This window comes from Trachurus trachurus, assembly GCF_905171665.1.
Source record: "Trachurus trachurus genome assembly, chromosome: 8".
Lineage (NCBI taxonomy): Eukaryota > Metazoa > Chordata > Actinopteri > Carangiformes > Carangidae > Trachurus > Trachurus trachurus.
The window spans coordinates 32,832,472-32,846,369 of NC_139905.1; the positions used below are offsets into that span (position 1 = coordinate 32,832,472).

The 13,898-nt window shown below is 43.1% G+C and overlaps 1 protein-coding gene across 1 annotated transcript in view; it reads right to left on the reverse strand.

The window, feature by feature from the left end:
- LOC310990641 (nuclear factor 1 X-type-like) overlaps positions 1 to 13,036 on the reverse strand; it is a 35,129-nt gene extending 22,093 nt beyond the window's left edge. Inside the window, exons 1-5 of the mRNA XM_083978110.1 lie at positions 12,937 to 13,036; positions 9,851 to 9,925; positions 8,601 to 8,721; positions 7,357 to 7,487; positions 3,150 to 3,224 (exon numbers count right to left, since the gene is read on the reverse strand). Of these exons, the coding sequence (XP_083834236.1) occupies positions 3,150 to 3,224; positions 7,357 to 7,487; positions 8,601 to 8,721; positions 9,851 to 9,925; positions 12,937 to 12,985 (451 nt within the window). The 5' untranslated portion in view covers positions 12,986 to 13,036. The remainder of the gene's footprint in view (positions 1 to 3,149; positions 3,225 to 7,356; positions 7,488 to 8,600; positions 8,722 to 9,850; positions 9,926 to 12,936) is intronic.
- Between the last annotated feature and the right edge of the window lie 862 nt (positions 13,037 to 13,898).

Here is a 13,898-nt window from a genome sequence, read left to right on the forward strand (position 1 = left end):
CAGTCATATTTTACTTCCGCTAACATGTCTGAAATGTTGCTTGGTAAAATATTACAAGCAGCTTAATTTAGCGTACAGGTGGTGGAGCTGCTGTATATCAGCGCTGAGGAAACCATGCAGCTTTTCATCAGTCCTGTTTTCAGCCTCGTAGGAATGCACTGTTTTCCTTCAGGATTTGGAATGATTGATTTGAACCAGTTGGGGAAAGTCCTGATTTAAAAATGTGACTTGTATTGTAAAAGGCATAAAAAAAATTATATAAAACGATTATAATATATTATTCATTGTTACTGCAAAGTGATGTAAACAACATTGTTGAAGGGACTGTCACTGACTTCACACATTACATTAAGGAGGAGTAAGTCTGTGAGATACAGTTGTTTGTCCTCTGCAAATGACAAAAGGTTGATGTGAGTTGTGTCAGTTTGGACTGTGGGGTTTTAAAGAAGTGGCAGGTCAATGGGGCTATCTGGTTGCATGTGGTTAAAGTAGTGCAATAATTAGGATACTAATAGATATCTCTATGTATTTCCTTTTATACTGTATATATACATATGATTGTGTGAGTGTGTGTGTACAATGTATATGTACACACTTGTAACTTGTGTAACTTTTATTGTACTGTACTATCCTTCATTTAGAAAATGGATAGGTTATCTAATAGATAGATAGTGCCATTTTACTATTAATGGATGTTTAATCATCTTTTGCCGATAGAGTCACAGTAAAATGCATAATTTCAACTTACAGTTGGATTCTCTGCTCACACTGTTGAGAACAAGACATGCTGAATCCCAGCATGTCGTGGATTCGATGCATCCCCATGATGAAGCCTGTTTTGGCTCCGGCTCCTCTGTGGTACATATATAGGCATGACTGCGTGCCACCACATCCCAAGTTCAATTAGAACCAGCTTATTATGCATAAACAGCCTTAAATTATACATATTGTTTTTAGTCTCTGTGATATTCCCTAATTAGTCGGTATCTCGCTGAAATATCTGGTGCTATGTGGCTTCACAGTGAGGAGCGGCAAATGAGGCCCAGATGCCCGCTGAAAGCTTTGTCTGATAAAGCTAACAGAAGTTACTCTGATCTCTCCCTTATTCTCAGTGCGCGTGTGCGTGCATGTGTGAGTGAATCAACACAAACACACACACACACGTACACATACAGAGTTGTTTGTTCTACATTATTTCTGTGTCCTGCTCCTGGCACACTGTAGGAGCAGACTGGCAGCCAATTGCTCCCATGACCCTCTAGTCTTGCCACGCTAACAAGCTGGCGACCACACAAACCCCCTGACTGTCACAGAACCGCTCCACTAGCATGTGCACACGCATACACAACGAAGAGAAGAGGAATATTAACAACAACCCCCCCCCCCCCCCCCCCCCCCCCCAAAAAAAAAAGAAAAAAGGGGCTCACACTCGTCACTCAGGTAGGCAAGAAACAATGTGCATTAACAGAGTTGTGTCCCTCATTAACTGACTACCTCACACATCATTAACACTCATAAACGCTACAATAATGTGCTTCAGCAAAAGCAAGGACACGTTAACGACAACGCCACCGCACACGTACACACACATCACAGTTTCATGCCCAGATGACTAGCTAGAATTCCTCGGTCAATGCAACAAATGCTGAGGAAACTCCGCGTCCTTACTGGAAAAAAAGTTGCTAGCGGGTTTTTCCACCAGCAGGAGCAGCAGGAGCAGCAGCAAGCAGGCGGAGGGAGAGAACGGAGCGGAGACAGCAGACTTAATGATGAATTACATGATCACCTGCTATGCCTCAGAGCTTTTCATTCAGGTAGAGGATCACCTCCAGAGCAGGCAGAGGCGGAGGCCCTCCCCCTCCCCTCCCTCCCTCCTCTCGTCCTCCACCCCTCCTCTGCTCTCCTCATCTCTCGCTCCCAACACCACCACCACCATCACCAGAACAGATGTCTGCTGTAACCCAGTAGCTCCCTTCGCTGTAGACACATGGAGGCGCCATCTGGACCGGAACGCTGCTCCACTCCAGATTGGGGAGAGAGAGAGAGAGAGAGTGTGTGTGTGTGTGTGTTTATGTGTGTGTGAATGTAAATCAGAGAAAGAGTGTGCATAAATTTAGCCCTGTGTGTGTGTGTGTGTGCGTCTGCATGCCATTTGTAAATGTGTGTTAGTGAGTAAGCATGTCTCTGAGACAGAAGGTGCCTTGTGCGTTGATGACACACCTGAGTGCCTTTAGTCGTGTTTGTTTGGGTCTTGTGTTGTTTTTCCTGCGCCGTCTTTCAGAGACAGTTGAGTCAGGCCTCCGGCAGGTGGGACACCACTCAGCAGCTCCGTCTCAACAAGCGGCTACCGCTGCTGCTACTCCACAAAACCTCATTCACCCTCCCTCTCTCCGCTGCCTCTTTCATCACTTGCGTTCCCTCTCGGGGCTTCACAACAAAATTACAACACCATAAGCACGTCGCTGAATACCGTTGACAAATTCACACCACCTTGGAGACTCGGTACAAAGTGGTTTTTAGTCAAGATAATACACATAATTACACATATATAATATAGCCAGACAGTGTACATCAATGTGAGAGTGTTGAGGATGTGTTGGATGCGCTGGGGGATGTCTTTATCCTCCTAGATGTCTGATTTCTCTCACAGATTTACAACAACATCTTTGAGGCAGACAGGCGGTGTATGTTATGGAGCTACTGGGCTACCAAAAGGCTTTGGTAAACCCACAATGGACAACAGCAGACATCTGGTAGAAACACAAACCCCACCCAGCGGCAGCATAGCCAGAGAACAAGACACAAGAGAGGAGAGGAGGAAAGAGGAGTGAGAAGAGAAGAGAAGAGAGGAGAGGAGAGGAGAGGAGAGGAGAGGAGAGGAGAGGAGAGGAGAGGAGAGGAGAGGAGAGGAGAAGAGAGGAGAAGAGAAGAGAAGGGAAGAGAAGAGAAGAGAAGAGAAGAGAAGAGAAGAGAAGAGAAGAGAAGAGAAGAGAAGAGAAGAGAATGCAGAACAGCTCTGAGAGCTCACAGGAAGTGCAAACATAGTTGAAGAGAAGGACAGAGTACATGTACATACGTTGAGGGTGGTGTGAGCTGAAGTAGAGCATGTTTACATGTATACACAGTATAATGTTTAATGTTGTTCTAACCATGGTAAGGAAACTGCACTCCATCGCTCTCATGTTTAATCTTCCTCTCCTGCACACTGGCCAAATGGTGCTGCACTGAAAGGCCAAACAGGGGAGAAGGGAAGAGTTAACAATGGAAGAGGAGAAGAAAGAGAGAAAAAGACAGAGACAGAGAAAGAGATGGAAAGAATGAGAGAGAGGGAGAGAGAGATAGAGAGAGAGAGAGAGAGAGAGAGAGAGAGAGAGAGAGAGAGAGAGAGAGGGAGAGAGAGAAAGAGGGGGGGTTAGATAATGGGCAATAGGGGATTTTAATGTTAAGAGAGTGCAGCAAGTGTCTATTAAATAGTTACATCATTACTGCTGGCAGTATTAAAATGGCAGCATGTGAGTGGGAGTGACGGTTATAAATTAGTAATTTAACAAAATCCCCAAAGTCAAATACTGCACCCCAGAGACATACATGAAGTCTATTGTAAATACACTTGACGTGATATTCATCATGGTGGTTTAAAGTGCTGCAAGCCAAAGGGTGAATGGTTATGATTTAAGAAATGGGTGGTTACACTGGTGCTGCTCTCCTGCCTTACTCAATGCGTCAACACACAGGGATGGTGCAACCCTGAAGGCGCTTTAATATGAATAACACAGGCTACGAGGAATAGCTTGACATTTTTGAAAAATTGCTGCCCTTGCTTTCTTGCTGGGAGTTTTATGAAAAGACCGTCTACGAACTGAGAGAACGTTTAAACTAGCAGCTATCAAGCTAAACTCAAGCTAAACCGCCTTCAGTGAGATCATGCTACACCTTGTCAGCTAAAGTAAATTAAGGACTGTTAAGTCTAAAAACAACAACCTAGAATTGCCACAGCTTTTATGTGAAAAGATAAGTGACCCCCATCTGACCCTGATACAAATAGCCTACTCTTGGTGGGTAACCAAAAACATAGCGTGGCTCATTTTGAATTAGACCTAGAGAGGAAATAGGGACAGAGGACGACATGCAGTGTTGTTTACAGCACTCAGAGCCAGTCAGGCTACTGCTAATTGATAAACCTCTCCAAGCCACGTGTACAGGTTTGATTTTACTTCGCATTACATTATTCAGAATACTTTCAGAACATGAAGTGTTCCAAAATTTGTGACAAAACAAAGGTTAGATGGCAACTCTAGTTGAAAACTGGTGCCAGACGTTGGTTCGTTTAGCTTAGCAAAAAGACACCAAATTTAGTCTTCCTAATAGAAAATAAAATCTGCCTAATAATTAAAGGGACAACGAGGAGTTTCTCCATCGGCAGAACGAAAAATTCTGCGACAATAAAAAAGTCTCATATTAATGTGGATGAATGTACGTTACCCACACTTGTTAATGGCTCCATTTTAGATAAATATATCGTTGATGGGCGAGCCGACCAGCGTTTCTTTACTTTCGGTTTCGTGGCGAGTCATGAGAACTACGACGGTATGTGATCGTCTTCCAACCTCTGACTTTAATTCTTGATGAATGAAAACATGAGTCTGTCTTGCGCCGGTCAAAGAATTTCACGGTGCGGAGGCTCATAAATGTAGTGTGGAAACACTTCGCTTTTCCAAAACTCCTCGTTGTCCCTTTAACAAACCAATATGTTCAACTTGCTTGCTTTATCCATATTAACAGTAAGTCAATTTTTATCAATGATTAGGACTCGGAGAGGTAGTTTTAAGCTAATGGGAGGCTAACTGTAGCGTCTTTTTTTTCCAATACGGACACAAGATAGTGTTAATTTTTTCATATAACTCTCTACAAGAAAGCAAATGAGCTCCTTTCCTAAAGTATCTAACTATTCCTAAAATATGATGTGGTGAGGAAAATTCAGGAATACTACTACACTATGCTGCCATGTTTTATTTTTTTAATGGCCTTTCTCAGAAAGTTAGCGAAAATCTAATCTTGTCGAAATAAAACACAGACGGAGATTTGTATAAACAAAAGTCTGCATAGCTTTTGTGAGTTTTCTGTCTAATGTCATACACATGTGGCTATGACAGTCTCAGACACCACACACACTCACACAACCACACATTCCTAGAGTTAAGCTCAATGAATGGTAGCACTAACTCCATTACAACTAACTGAACAAACTATATCCATCTCTGCCACTCCTCTCACTGCCAAAGTGAGGGGGGGTACAATAAAGTTTGTGGTCTGGTTAAAGGGTAAGTTCACCCAGAACAGAAACAGTGCTCAAACTTTGACCCAGTAAGGATGCAGATTCTGGTTTTATTTGCCGAGTTTGTGAGATCTCATCACTGAGAAGTCATAAGAGCAGAGGAGTGGCACTCATGTAAAAGTTATACTGGAAAAACTTGACAGTAATGTGTCATTTGAGAAACAACTGGATAATCCACAGACCTTACCAACAAAGATTTTATGATTTTTTTGGTTTGAAAATAATGCCAAATGAAAATTATTCTCAGAAACTTGGGACATTGTTTTGTTTCTGGAGGGAGGGTTTTTCAAATGTCAAGTTTCACCACAAGATATATTTCATTCACCTCCATTGTAATGGGGTGGTGTGAGGTTTCAGTGGTGCGAATCTCAAAATCTTTGCAAATAAAATTTGTATCTGCACGGTCAAGCCACTGGGAATAACTGAGAAAACAGATTTTTATGTGTTCTGGGTAAACTGATCCTTTAAGTCCCTGCTGTGTGTGAGGAAAGATGCTATAAAATGATGTGCCTCAACGTCACACAGGCCTGTTCTCGCTTGGTGGGGGTCGGGTCTTATTAGGAACTGGGTTGTAAGTGGAGTAGAAGTTGTGGTGGAAGGTGAAAAAGAGAGTGGGAATGATGTGGGAGGGGGGTGGAGGGGGTCTTGTGATGGAGAGAGGGGGTGAACACAGCACAGAAGCAAAGGGCTGTGTATGTGGAAAGAGGAGATGGTGGAAGTAAGTGAGCTGTGGCTTCTGGTCCATTTCAAGTCAGAAAGTAACACTTGAGAACATTTGTGTTAAAGTCCCTGAAAACAAATCGTCTCAGTCACATTTTTAGAGTGATGGGCTCCTACTTCAAGGTGGAATAGTTTTGATCACTGCACATGAGAGATTCCTGCAGTAATGCTTTTATCAAGCTCTTTTTTACTAACAGGACAATTCACTGATCCCAGACTAGGGCACTACCTTTTCTTTTGATTTTACTTTAAATTATTTAATTTAACTATTTAACAGTTTTCTTTGAGTGTGTTTATTTCAACAGGATACAGACTTTTTTTTTCGAAACTTAAAAATAACTGTTATATTCAGACTGATGAGGTTATAACGGCTTTCTATTTTTTAATTTTTTAAAAGCTTGTATATATGTTAATTGTTAAGCAATGATCTCATAAATGTGTGACATAATTCCACTATTCAAACTAGTCAAACTAATCAAACTGTTGATAAATAGTAACTAAGGACATTTTTCTGAACTTGAACTGCTGTTAATCTAGTCAGGAATATTTGAGGAGTAGTTCAAAGTTCTGGGAAATACACCTATTTGCTTTCTTGCTCAGAGTTAGATGAGAAGCTCGGTATCATGCTCATCACTGTACAATGAATCTGCACCTAGCAGCTGGTTAGCTTACTTTAGCACAAAGACAGATAACCCCCGCTTTGTCCAGAGGCAACAACATCTCTCTACTTCACCTCTATACCTCAGTAATAAAAACTATTTCAAACATGACTTATTTGGTTTAATCTGTACAAGAACTGAAGTGAACTGAAGACTCCAGTAAATCACTGCACCTGCCAAAAGAATATTCTGGCACATAAAGTCTTGTAAAACCACAGCATGTAGTTCTCATGCTTTGGTCATTGTGCACATTTAAAGAAAATGAGCTATTAGATATTGACTGGCGAGCCTTACTTGTCTAAGTTTTATCTCCCGTTCCCAGTCTTTATACAAAGCCAGGTTGGATATGAGAGGTAACTCACGAGAGAGTGAATAAATACTATTCCTGTACACTACAATACATTCCTGTACTGTTAGAGAGAACACAATTGTTTTCAGGGGCGTTAAAACTGAGTTTAAAACCAATGCAAATTTGAAAACAAAAACACAGGAGGAGCTGCTTCTGTTGCAGCCTCCATCAAAGTATTAACTTAAAGATCTGTTTTGTTTTTTGTGTCTGAATTGATGTGGACCTTGACCCAGCGACTGGAGAGGCATCTGGAATGCGTGAAAAATGTGATGGGGAGGCTGTGGCGGGACTACCTGCATCCACATCATTAGGCCAACCACTGGACTGAGAGCTGCTGCCAGCCGCCGGGGAGCGGCCTGAGTAGAAGACATCGTCCACCGGACTCTCCATCTCGCTGTCGTCAATAGACTTGCGCTTGTTGGAGCTGAGAGAAAAAGAAGAAGAGGAGTCAGTTTGTTTCATTCCTGGAGAAAGCATTCGGGGAATGTTTTTCTTTTTTAATTCTTGATCTGCTAATCTGATTGTTTTTCCATTTTTCTCAAACTTGCATGTTAGCCTAGGTTTCTCAATAAAACTGACAAGCAGCACTAATAGTTATTTGTGGCTGTAATGAATGCACACATAGCACTTTGTGGGACATGCGAGGACAAATGTGACTGCTTGTTTCCCTTGGAGTCAGGCAAGTGTCTGCATGAAACCAAGTGTAGCAAAAAACGCAAAATGTCAAGATTTCCCTTCAGTCTTTTGTTTTCACATTAGCTTTTTAGCCAAAGGGGACAAAGCAACACAACTGGAGACAGCAAGACAAACACGAAGCCAGAATCTATTCAATATGCCGTATCCATACAGGCCCCAGAGTGGCGTCGCACTAGAAAAACCGAGCAGAGAAAGTGTGCATGTTGATCCTGGAATGAATTCCTGTGTGTGTTTGCAGATTCTTATAGACTCATACATCTGTGACCAATAAAATAAAAAAAGAGGAGGGAGTGGGGGGGCACTTGTGAATGTACAACGATCCAAAATGTTTAAATATGTGTGTGGTTGTGTGCATATCTGTGTGACAGCATGCGTGTGTGGCTTTTGTGCGAGTGTGATGCAGGGTTCTGTGTTACATTAGTATCAAGGGAGATATTCTGTAATGAGTGTAACTACCTCCGTGGGAGACTTGCATAAAGCTCCATTTCAGTCCTGCAGCGTAAGATGAGTGGGGTGTGGGGGGCGGGGACAGAGGGAGTGAGGAGGGGGGGGGGGGGCAGAGACAAAAGACACAAACACAGACAGTGTGACAGACCGGTGAGGGGAAAAGTGAGAGGGAGTGAGGTGGATTAGCAGTGAAGAGGAAGAGGAAGAGGAAGAGGAAGGGGGGGGAGAGAAAGACCACTATCAGAAAGCAGAGTAAGTTCAGCGTAAAGACTTCAGAGGTTAGAGAATTAAGAAGAATGTTAGTACAGAAAAAACACATTTTGAGCATCATGGGTGTAATATGTGTTTGTATTCATGCATGTGTGTGTGTGTGTGTGTGTGTGTGTGTGTGTACCTGGTGGAAGGGGTGGAGGTGATGGAGCGCCGTCCCAGGGTCACCTGGTTGATGTTGTAGTATCCAGGGCTGTCCAGGTCGGCCAGGGAGAAGTTGGGGCCGGTCGCCGTAGCCACCGGGGCTGTGGAATGCACACACACACACACACACACACACACACACACACACACACACACACACACACACACACACACACACACACACACACACACACACACACACACACACACACACACACACACACACACACACACACACACACACACACACACACACACACACACACACAGGTTGCAGAGGAGAGTCCATCAGGTTTACAGCTACAGATAACATACATAATAACAACTTGATTTCCAGAAAGAATTGTTGTGATGCTGTTGTGTTGTAGTTTGGCTCTGTAGCTCATGAGAAGAGCAGAACCAAGTCGGCACTAGTCCGCCTCTTTGTTTTCACTTCTACTTCAGAACCATCACCAGGCACAGTTTGGTGTCCTGGTATTTATGGGCTGTTGTTTCCTGACACCAGACTGCTCCTGATGATGGTTTTAAAGCCAAACTCAAAAGCTCGGGCCCTGAAACAATAGCGCTCTCCTTTCATGGAGTAACCTTACACTTATACGTGCAAAACATCAGGCGGGTCTTCTTCCATCGCTAAACACTTCCTGACATGCCTGTACCACACTCAGTCCCAACCCAAGGAGACCAAGCTTTAAAAAGGCTCATAAAAATATTGTCACATTTAATAGATGCCTTAGTAATGTCCTAAAACATCTGGTCATTGTAGTTCTTAGCGAACATTAGTCAAACAGGAACAAATTGTTCTTTTTTTTTTTTGGGGGGGGGGGGGGGGGGGGCAATTTCAAGTGTGGATTAGATCACATTCTGGTGTTTTGGTGAGTGTTTTCAGCAACAGACAGTTTATGTGGTACTGGGTTAAAATAAATATTGTGAGTTCATTGGAACAAGTTGTGATTTAATAGTTTTAGACAACAATACATCTGGATTTTGATTTTTAAAAAATACAAAAATAAATGTCATTAGGATCAAGTCATTGTTGAAGATAAGGAGAGTATCAAATATCAGCAGCCTCATGACTCCAACAGTCATTTATCTTCTTGATGTGAATTCAAAAGTGTGATGTGTTGTATGAGGGATGTGTTGCACCACAGTGACTGTATGAAGTGTAACTGGGAATGACAGGCAGAGCGTGTTGTCCAGAGATTGACGGGAGAAATGACAGCTGTGACTCACTCTGTGACACGCGGACCAGCTCGGCTACGTTCCACACCCCTGAAGTCACAAAGCAGTCCTGGAAACTCAAGTGGCCTGGGTTGAAAAAAAAAAAGAAAGAGAGAGAGAGAGAAACGTGTGTGAAAGCAGCACTGCAGGCTAGACGCATGTACCAAACATGCGTAAAATTACAGGCGCACACAGAGATACACATGAGACTCAATCATCAGTCCCCACACACACACACACACACACACACACACATGCAGAGGGAGCTGAAAAACACATGTATGGTAAAGCCTGACACACTGCAGCAGCCATGTGTTTTCTATAAGATACAACAGGCCCTCGGTTTGAACATGTTCACAACATACACAACCAATCAGGTTCAACAAGGGAGTAGAATCACCACATACATGGTTATACTGCACACTGCCATGTACAGACTATTGTGTGTTCTGAACCCGGTTTGTATAGTGTATGCACATGTGTACAAGTGTATGATGCCTAGTATTTGAGCAGTGATGCATACACACATCCTTGTGCTTCTACCCTTATAAGCACCTTCCTCTGAGTCCATTGATACAGCAACCTGAACCTTAAAAGGAAAGAAAATCGGTTTTCTTACTACGTGGGTGTTGGCCTCACATCTCTGATGACAGAGAGGGGAATCGCACTCAGTGACAAGAAACAAGTCTCTCTTGTTCCAGCGCTGGATGTTCATTGTTATGTATGTGATGGCTTTGCCAGGTGCAATACTAATAATGACCTTAAAGAGAAATGCCTGTGTGTTTTGCTCTTTAAAAGGCAGCTATACGGCCTGATTGTGACGCTGAGGAAAGCCAGGAGGCAGAAAAGGTTTTTCTATTGTAAACAATGTGATTTTCATTGAGTGTGAGTCCTCTCTGTCACAGTAAGGATAAGGTACTGATCCCCCCCAGTGCTGGGGAAACATCTACATCTAAGATCTTTGCTGAATTGACTCTATCAGTTGTGATTACATTGTATTCACCAAAAGTGGCTGATGGGATGGCTGGAATATGGTGACACTGCTGCTACAGCCATGTAGCTGTGTTTGTGGAAAGAAACACAACACAATGAGACAGATTGGAAAGACGCTAACAGTTTAGCCGGATTAGCTAAATCACTTTATTTATATGGTGGAAGTTGGTCCACAAAGTGTGATTGATGTTTACAGAGGGAAACCTTTCAACTTTTCAACTTTGCTTCAGCTTGCAAATAAGTTGATCTAAAACAGATAAAACCCATGTGATCATCTGAGCTCATATAATTCTTGCCCAATGGCTACCACATGGCTGAAACCATGTGTATCGCTTTTTATTGTTACGTGTATTGAATGATGCGTTACTTATTTACTGTGTTTTTATATGATCATTTGTAAAGCCAAAGACAAAGTTCCACACTGATGACAATAAAGATTATTAATATTATTAAAACTGCAGTAATTATAAGGTCACTATTGCAGATAGGAGTGATGATCATCCTTTAAACCGTTGTCTTACCATCAAACTAAACCTATTTAACCCTAATTTTAGCACTGAATCTAAAACTTAGAACATCTCATCTTGTCTTCTAAACTCATTTTTGGCTGCATACCTGTCTGAATTGCTGCACTGCAGTTACTGAGTCTACATGTGAGGCGTTTAGGGAACATTGGTAAGTTCAAATGCCTAACAACAGCCTGCATGTGAGGCATTAAAGGGATAGTTCAACATTTTGGCAAATTGGCCCATTGCCATAATCCCTATAGTCATGGCAGTAGGTTTGTTACCTTTAATTGTCGGTGCAAGCTATTTTTAGAACGGTGGAGCAGAGCCGTGAGCTGCTCAGAGCTACGCTACGGAGGCTCATGGGATTTCTTGGTTTCCCTCATCAAACTCATCAAATACACAATCCAACAACTCCACAACGCTCTGGTGGACAAGTTGTGAGCTGCACATTCACCACGCTATGAGATAATAACACAACGTTACCAGACAGAGTTGTCTCATAACGCTCCGTCGAGGGCAGTTTTTCGGCAAGCGGTCTCGGTGAATGTGCAGGTCACAACTTGTCCACCAGAGCGTTTTGGAGTTGTTGGATTGTGTATTTGATGAGTTTTATTAGGGAAACCAAGAAATTCCATGAGCCTCTGTAGCGTAGCTCTGAGCAGCTCACGGCTCTGCTCCGCCGTTAAAGTTAACGAACCTACTGCTAAAACTACAGGGATTATGGCAATGGGCCAACATGCCAAAATGTTGAACTATCCCTTTAAGGTGGCATAGGTAAATATCAGTATCTACCAATACCCTTCACTGTAAGGTGTTTAGGGAACTTCAGTAAACTGTTGTGTTTACTGACAGCCTCCATGCGAGGTGTTCAGGGGACATCTGTAAATGATAGCTACAGAGAATGTGTGTTGCCCTCCCTCTGGCTCTAAACTGAGATCAATGTGGACTGTGCGTTCGCATGCACATTGGTCTCACATTGCACCACCCACCACCACAGCTAAATCCCCGGCCTGTGGGAAACACTGCTCACATTGGTCCAACTTCAACCAGCTATAATCAATATTTTCATATTCATGATGGATCACATGACCGCTGGCATGAGAAAGGAGTCATTCATAGTGATGGACTTCCAAAGAGCTATCACGTTCTGTGTGGTGCTTTCCCTTCTTGTACTGTAACTTGTTGTAGTGTTCCAGCCCCCTTTACTTTACTTTACTGGCCACCGCTCTCATCAGTGTTAATTATCTTTATCATCAGGCTGCTGTTCTCAATGAGAAATGCTCCAACAGTTCCCTCTGCGTGATAACCTCCGCCCCCGAAGCAAGGGCAGATTAAGTTTGCAGCTGGCTGAACATAGCGGAGTGTTTATCAGATAAACATCCAGCTAGTTTTCTCTGAGCTGGTGGAGACCAAAAGCAGAGCTAACGCTGCTCTGTATATATGTACATGTGAATTAGTTCATGTTTGCTAACATTAGCAACAAACGCTTCAAACATATGTGTAAAGTCTTTTGGTTTTTTTTGTGTGTTCCCCAAAAGAAAGTTAGTTAAAAGAATAGTTCACCCAAAATTCAAATTGCACTCATTATCCACTCACCCTCATGTGGACTAAGGGCTGGGAGAAGTTTCAGAGTCCTCTGTGGCATCTCTGAGTTACAGGGGGTTGTGGTGATAGGTGCAACCTCCCGCCACCAGAGGGCAGCTACACGGGTAAAAGGGGTTGGCACAGTGAGGAAGCAGAAAGTCACGTTGGTGAGCTCATGATGGTACCAGGAGTGGTCTAAAGACTCGTCATGGAAAGCGTGAAACCGCGTGAAACCGCCTGATGCAGTGAATTGGACTGGAAATGTTGACTGTGAGTGGAGGACATTAAAGCAACGCTTCACGCTGTACCTGCAGGCTCTCGGGCTGGATGAAAAACCAGATGCACGGAAAATTGCGCTTCTACTTACCGCCGCGGGACCTCAAGCTGTGGAGGTATTCGGCGTAGCAGTGCATGTCCATATAATGGTTGCAAATGGGCCGGCGTCAGTGCGATTACTGACGCCGGCACAAATCTCGCGAGATTTGGACGGACCAGGAAGCGGAGCTTCCGCTACAAACAAGCTTGAAATATAGACTTATTTAATTTTTTTCGGAACAATTTCACATTTCGGGGCTTCAATACAAGAGGGACATTACATACGAGCAGTATGGAGGTATTTGGATGGTTTTTGGTGTGTCTTTTTGGACGAAGAAAAGTGGTATCCATTTGCAACCGTCATATGGACATGCAGTGCTGCACGGAGCCCCGCTGTAACTCAGAGAAGCCACGGAGGACTCTGAAACTTCTCCCAGCCCTTAGTCCACATGAGGGTGAGTAGATAATGAGTGAAATTTCAATTTTGAGTGAACTATCCCTTTAAACATGTACTGGTGGTGTGTATATAAAGGATGTCCTTAGCTCCAGGGTTGAGTGAATTTAAAATCCACACCCTTCCTCCCTCCCTTCATTTCATAACTCTCTCCATCTGTCCATCACTTCTCTCCTCCCTGTTCTCTTCACTCCGCTTTTTTTTT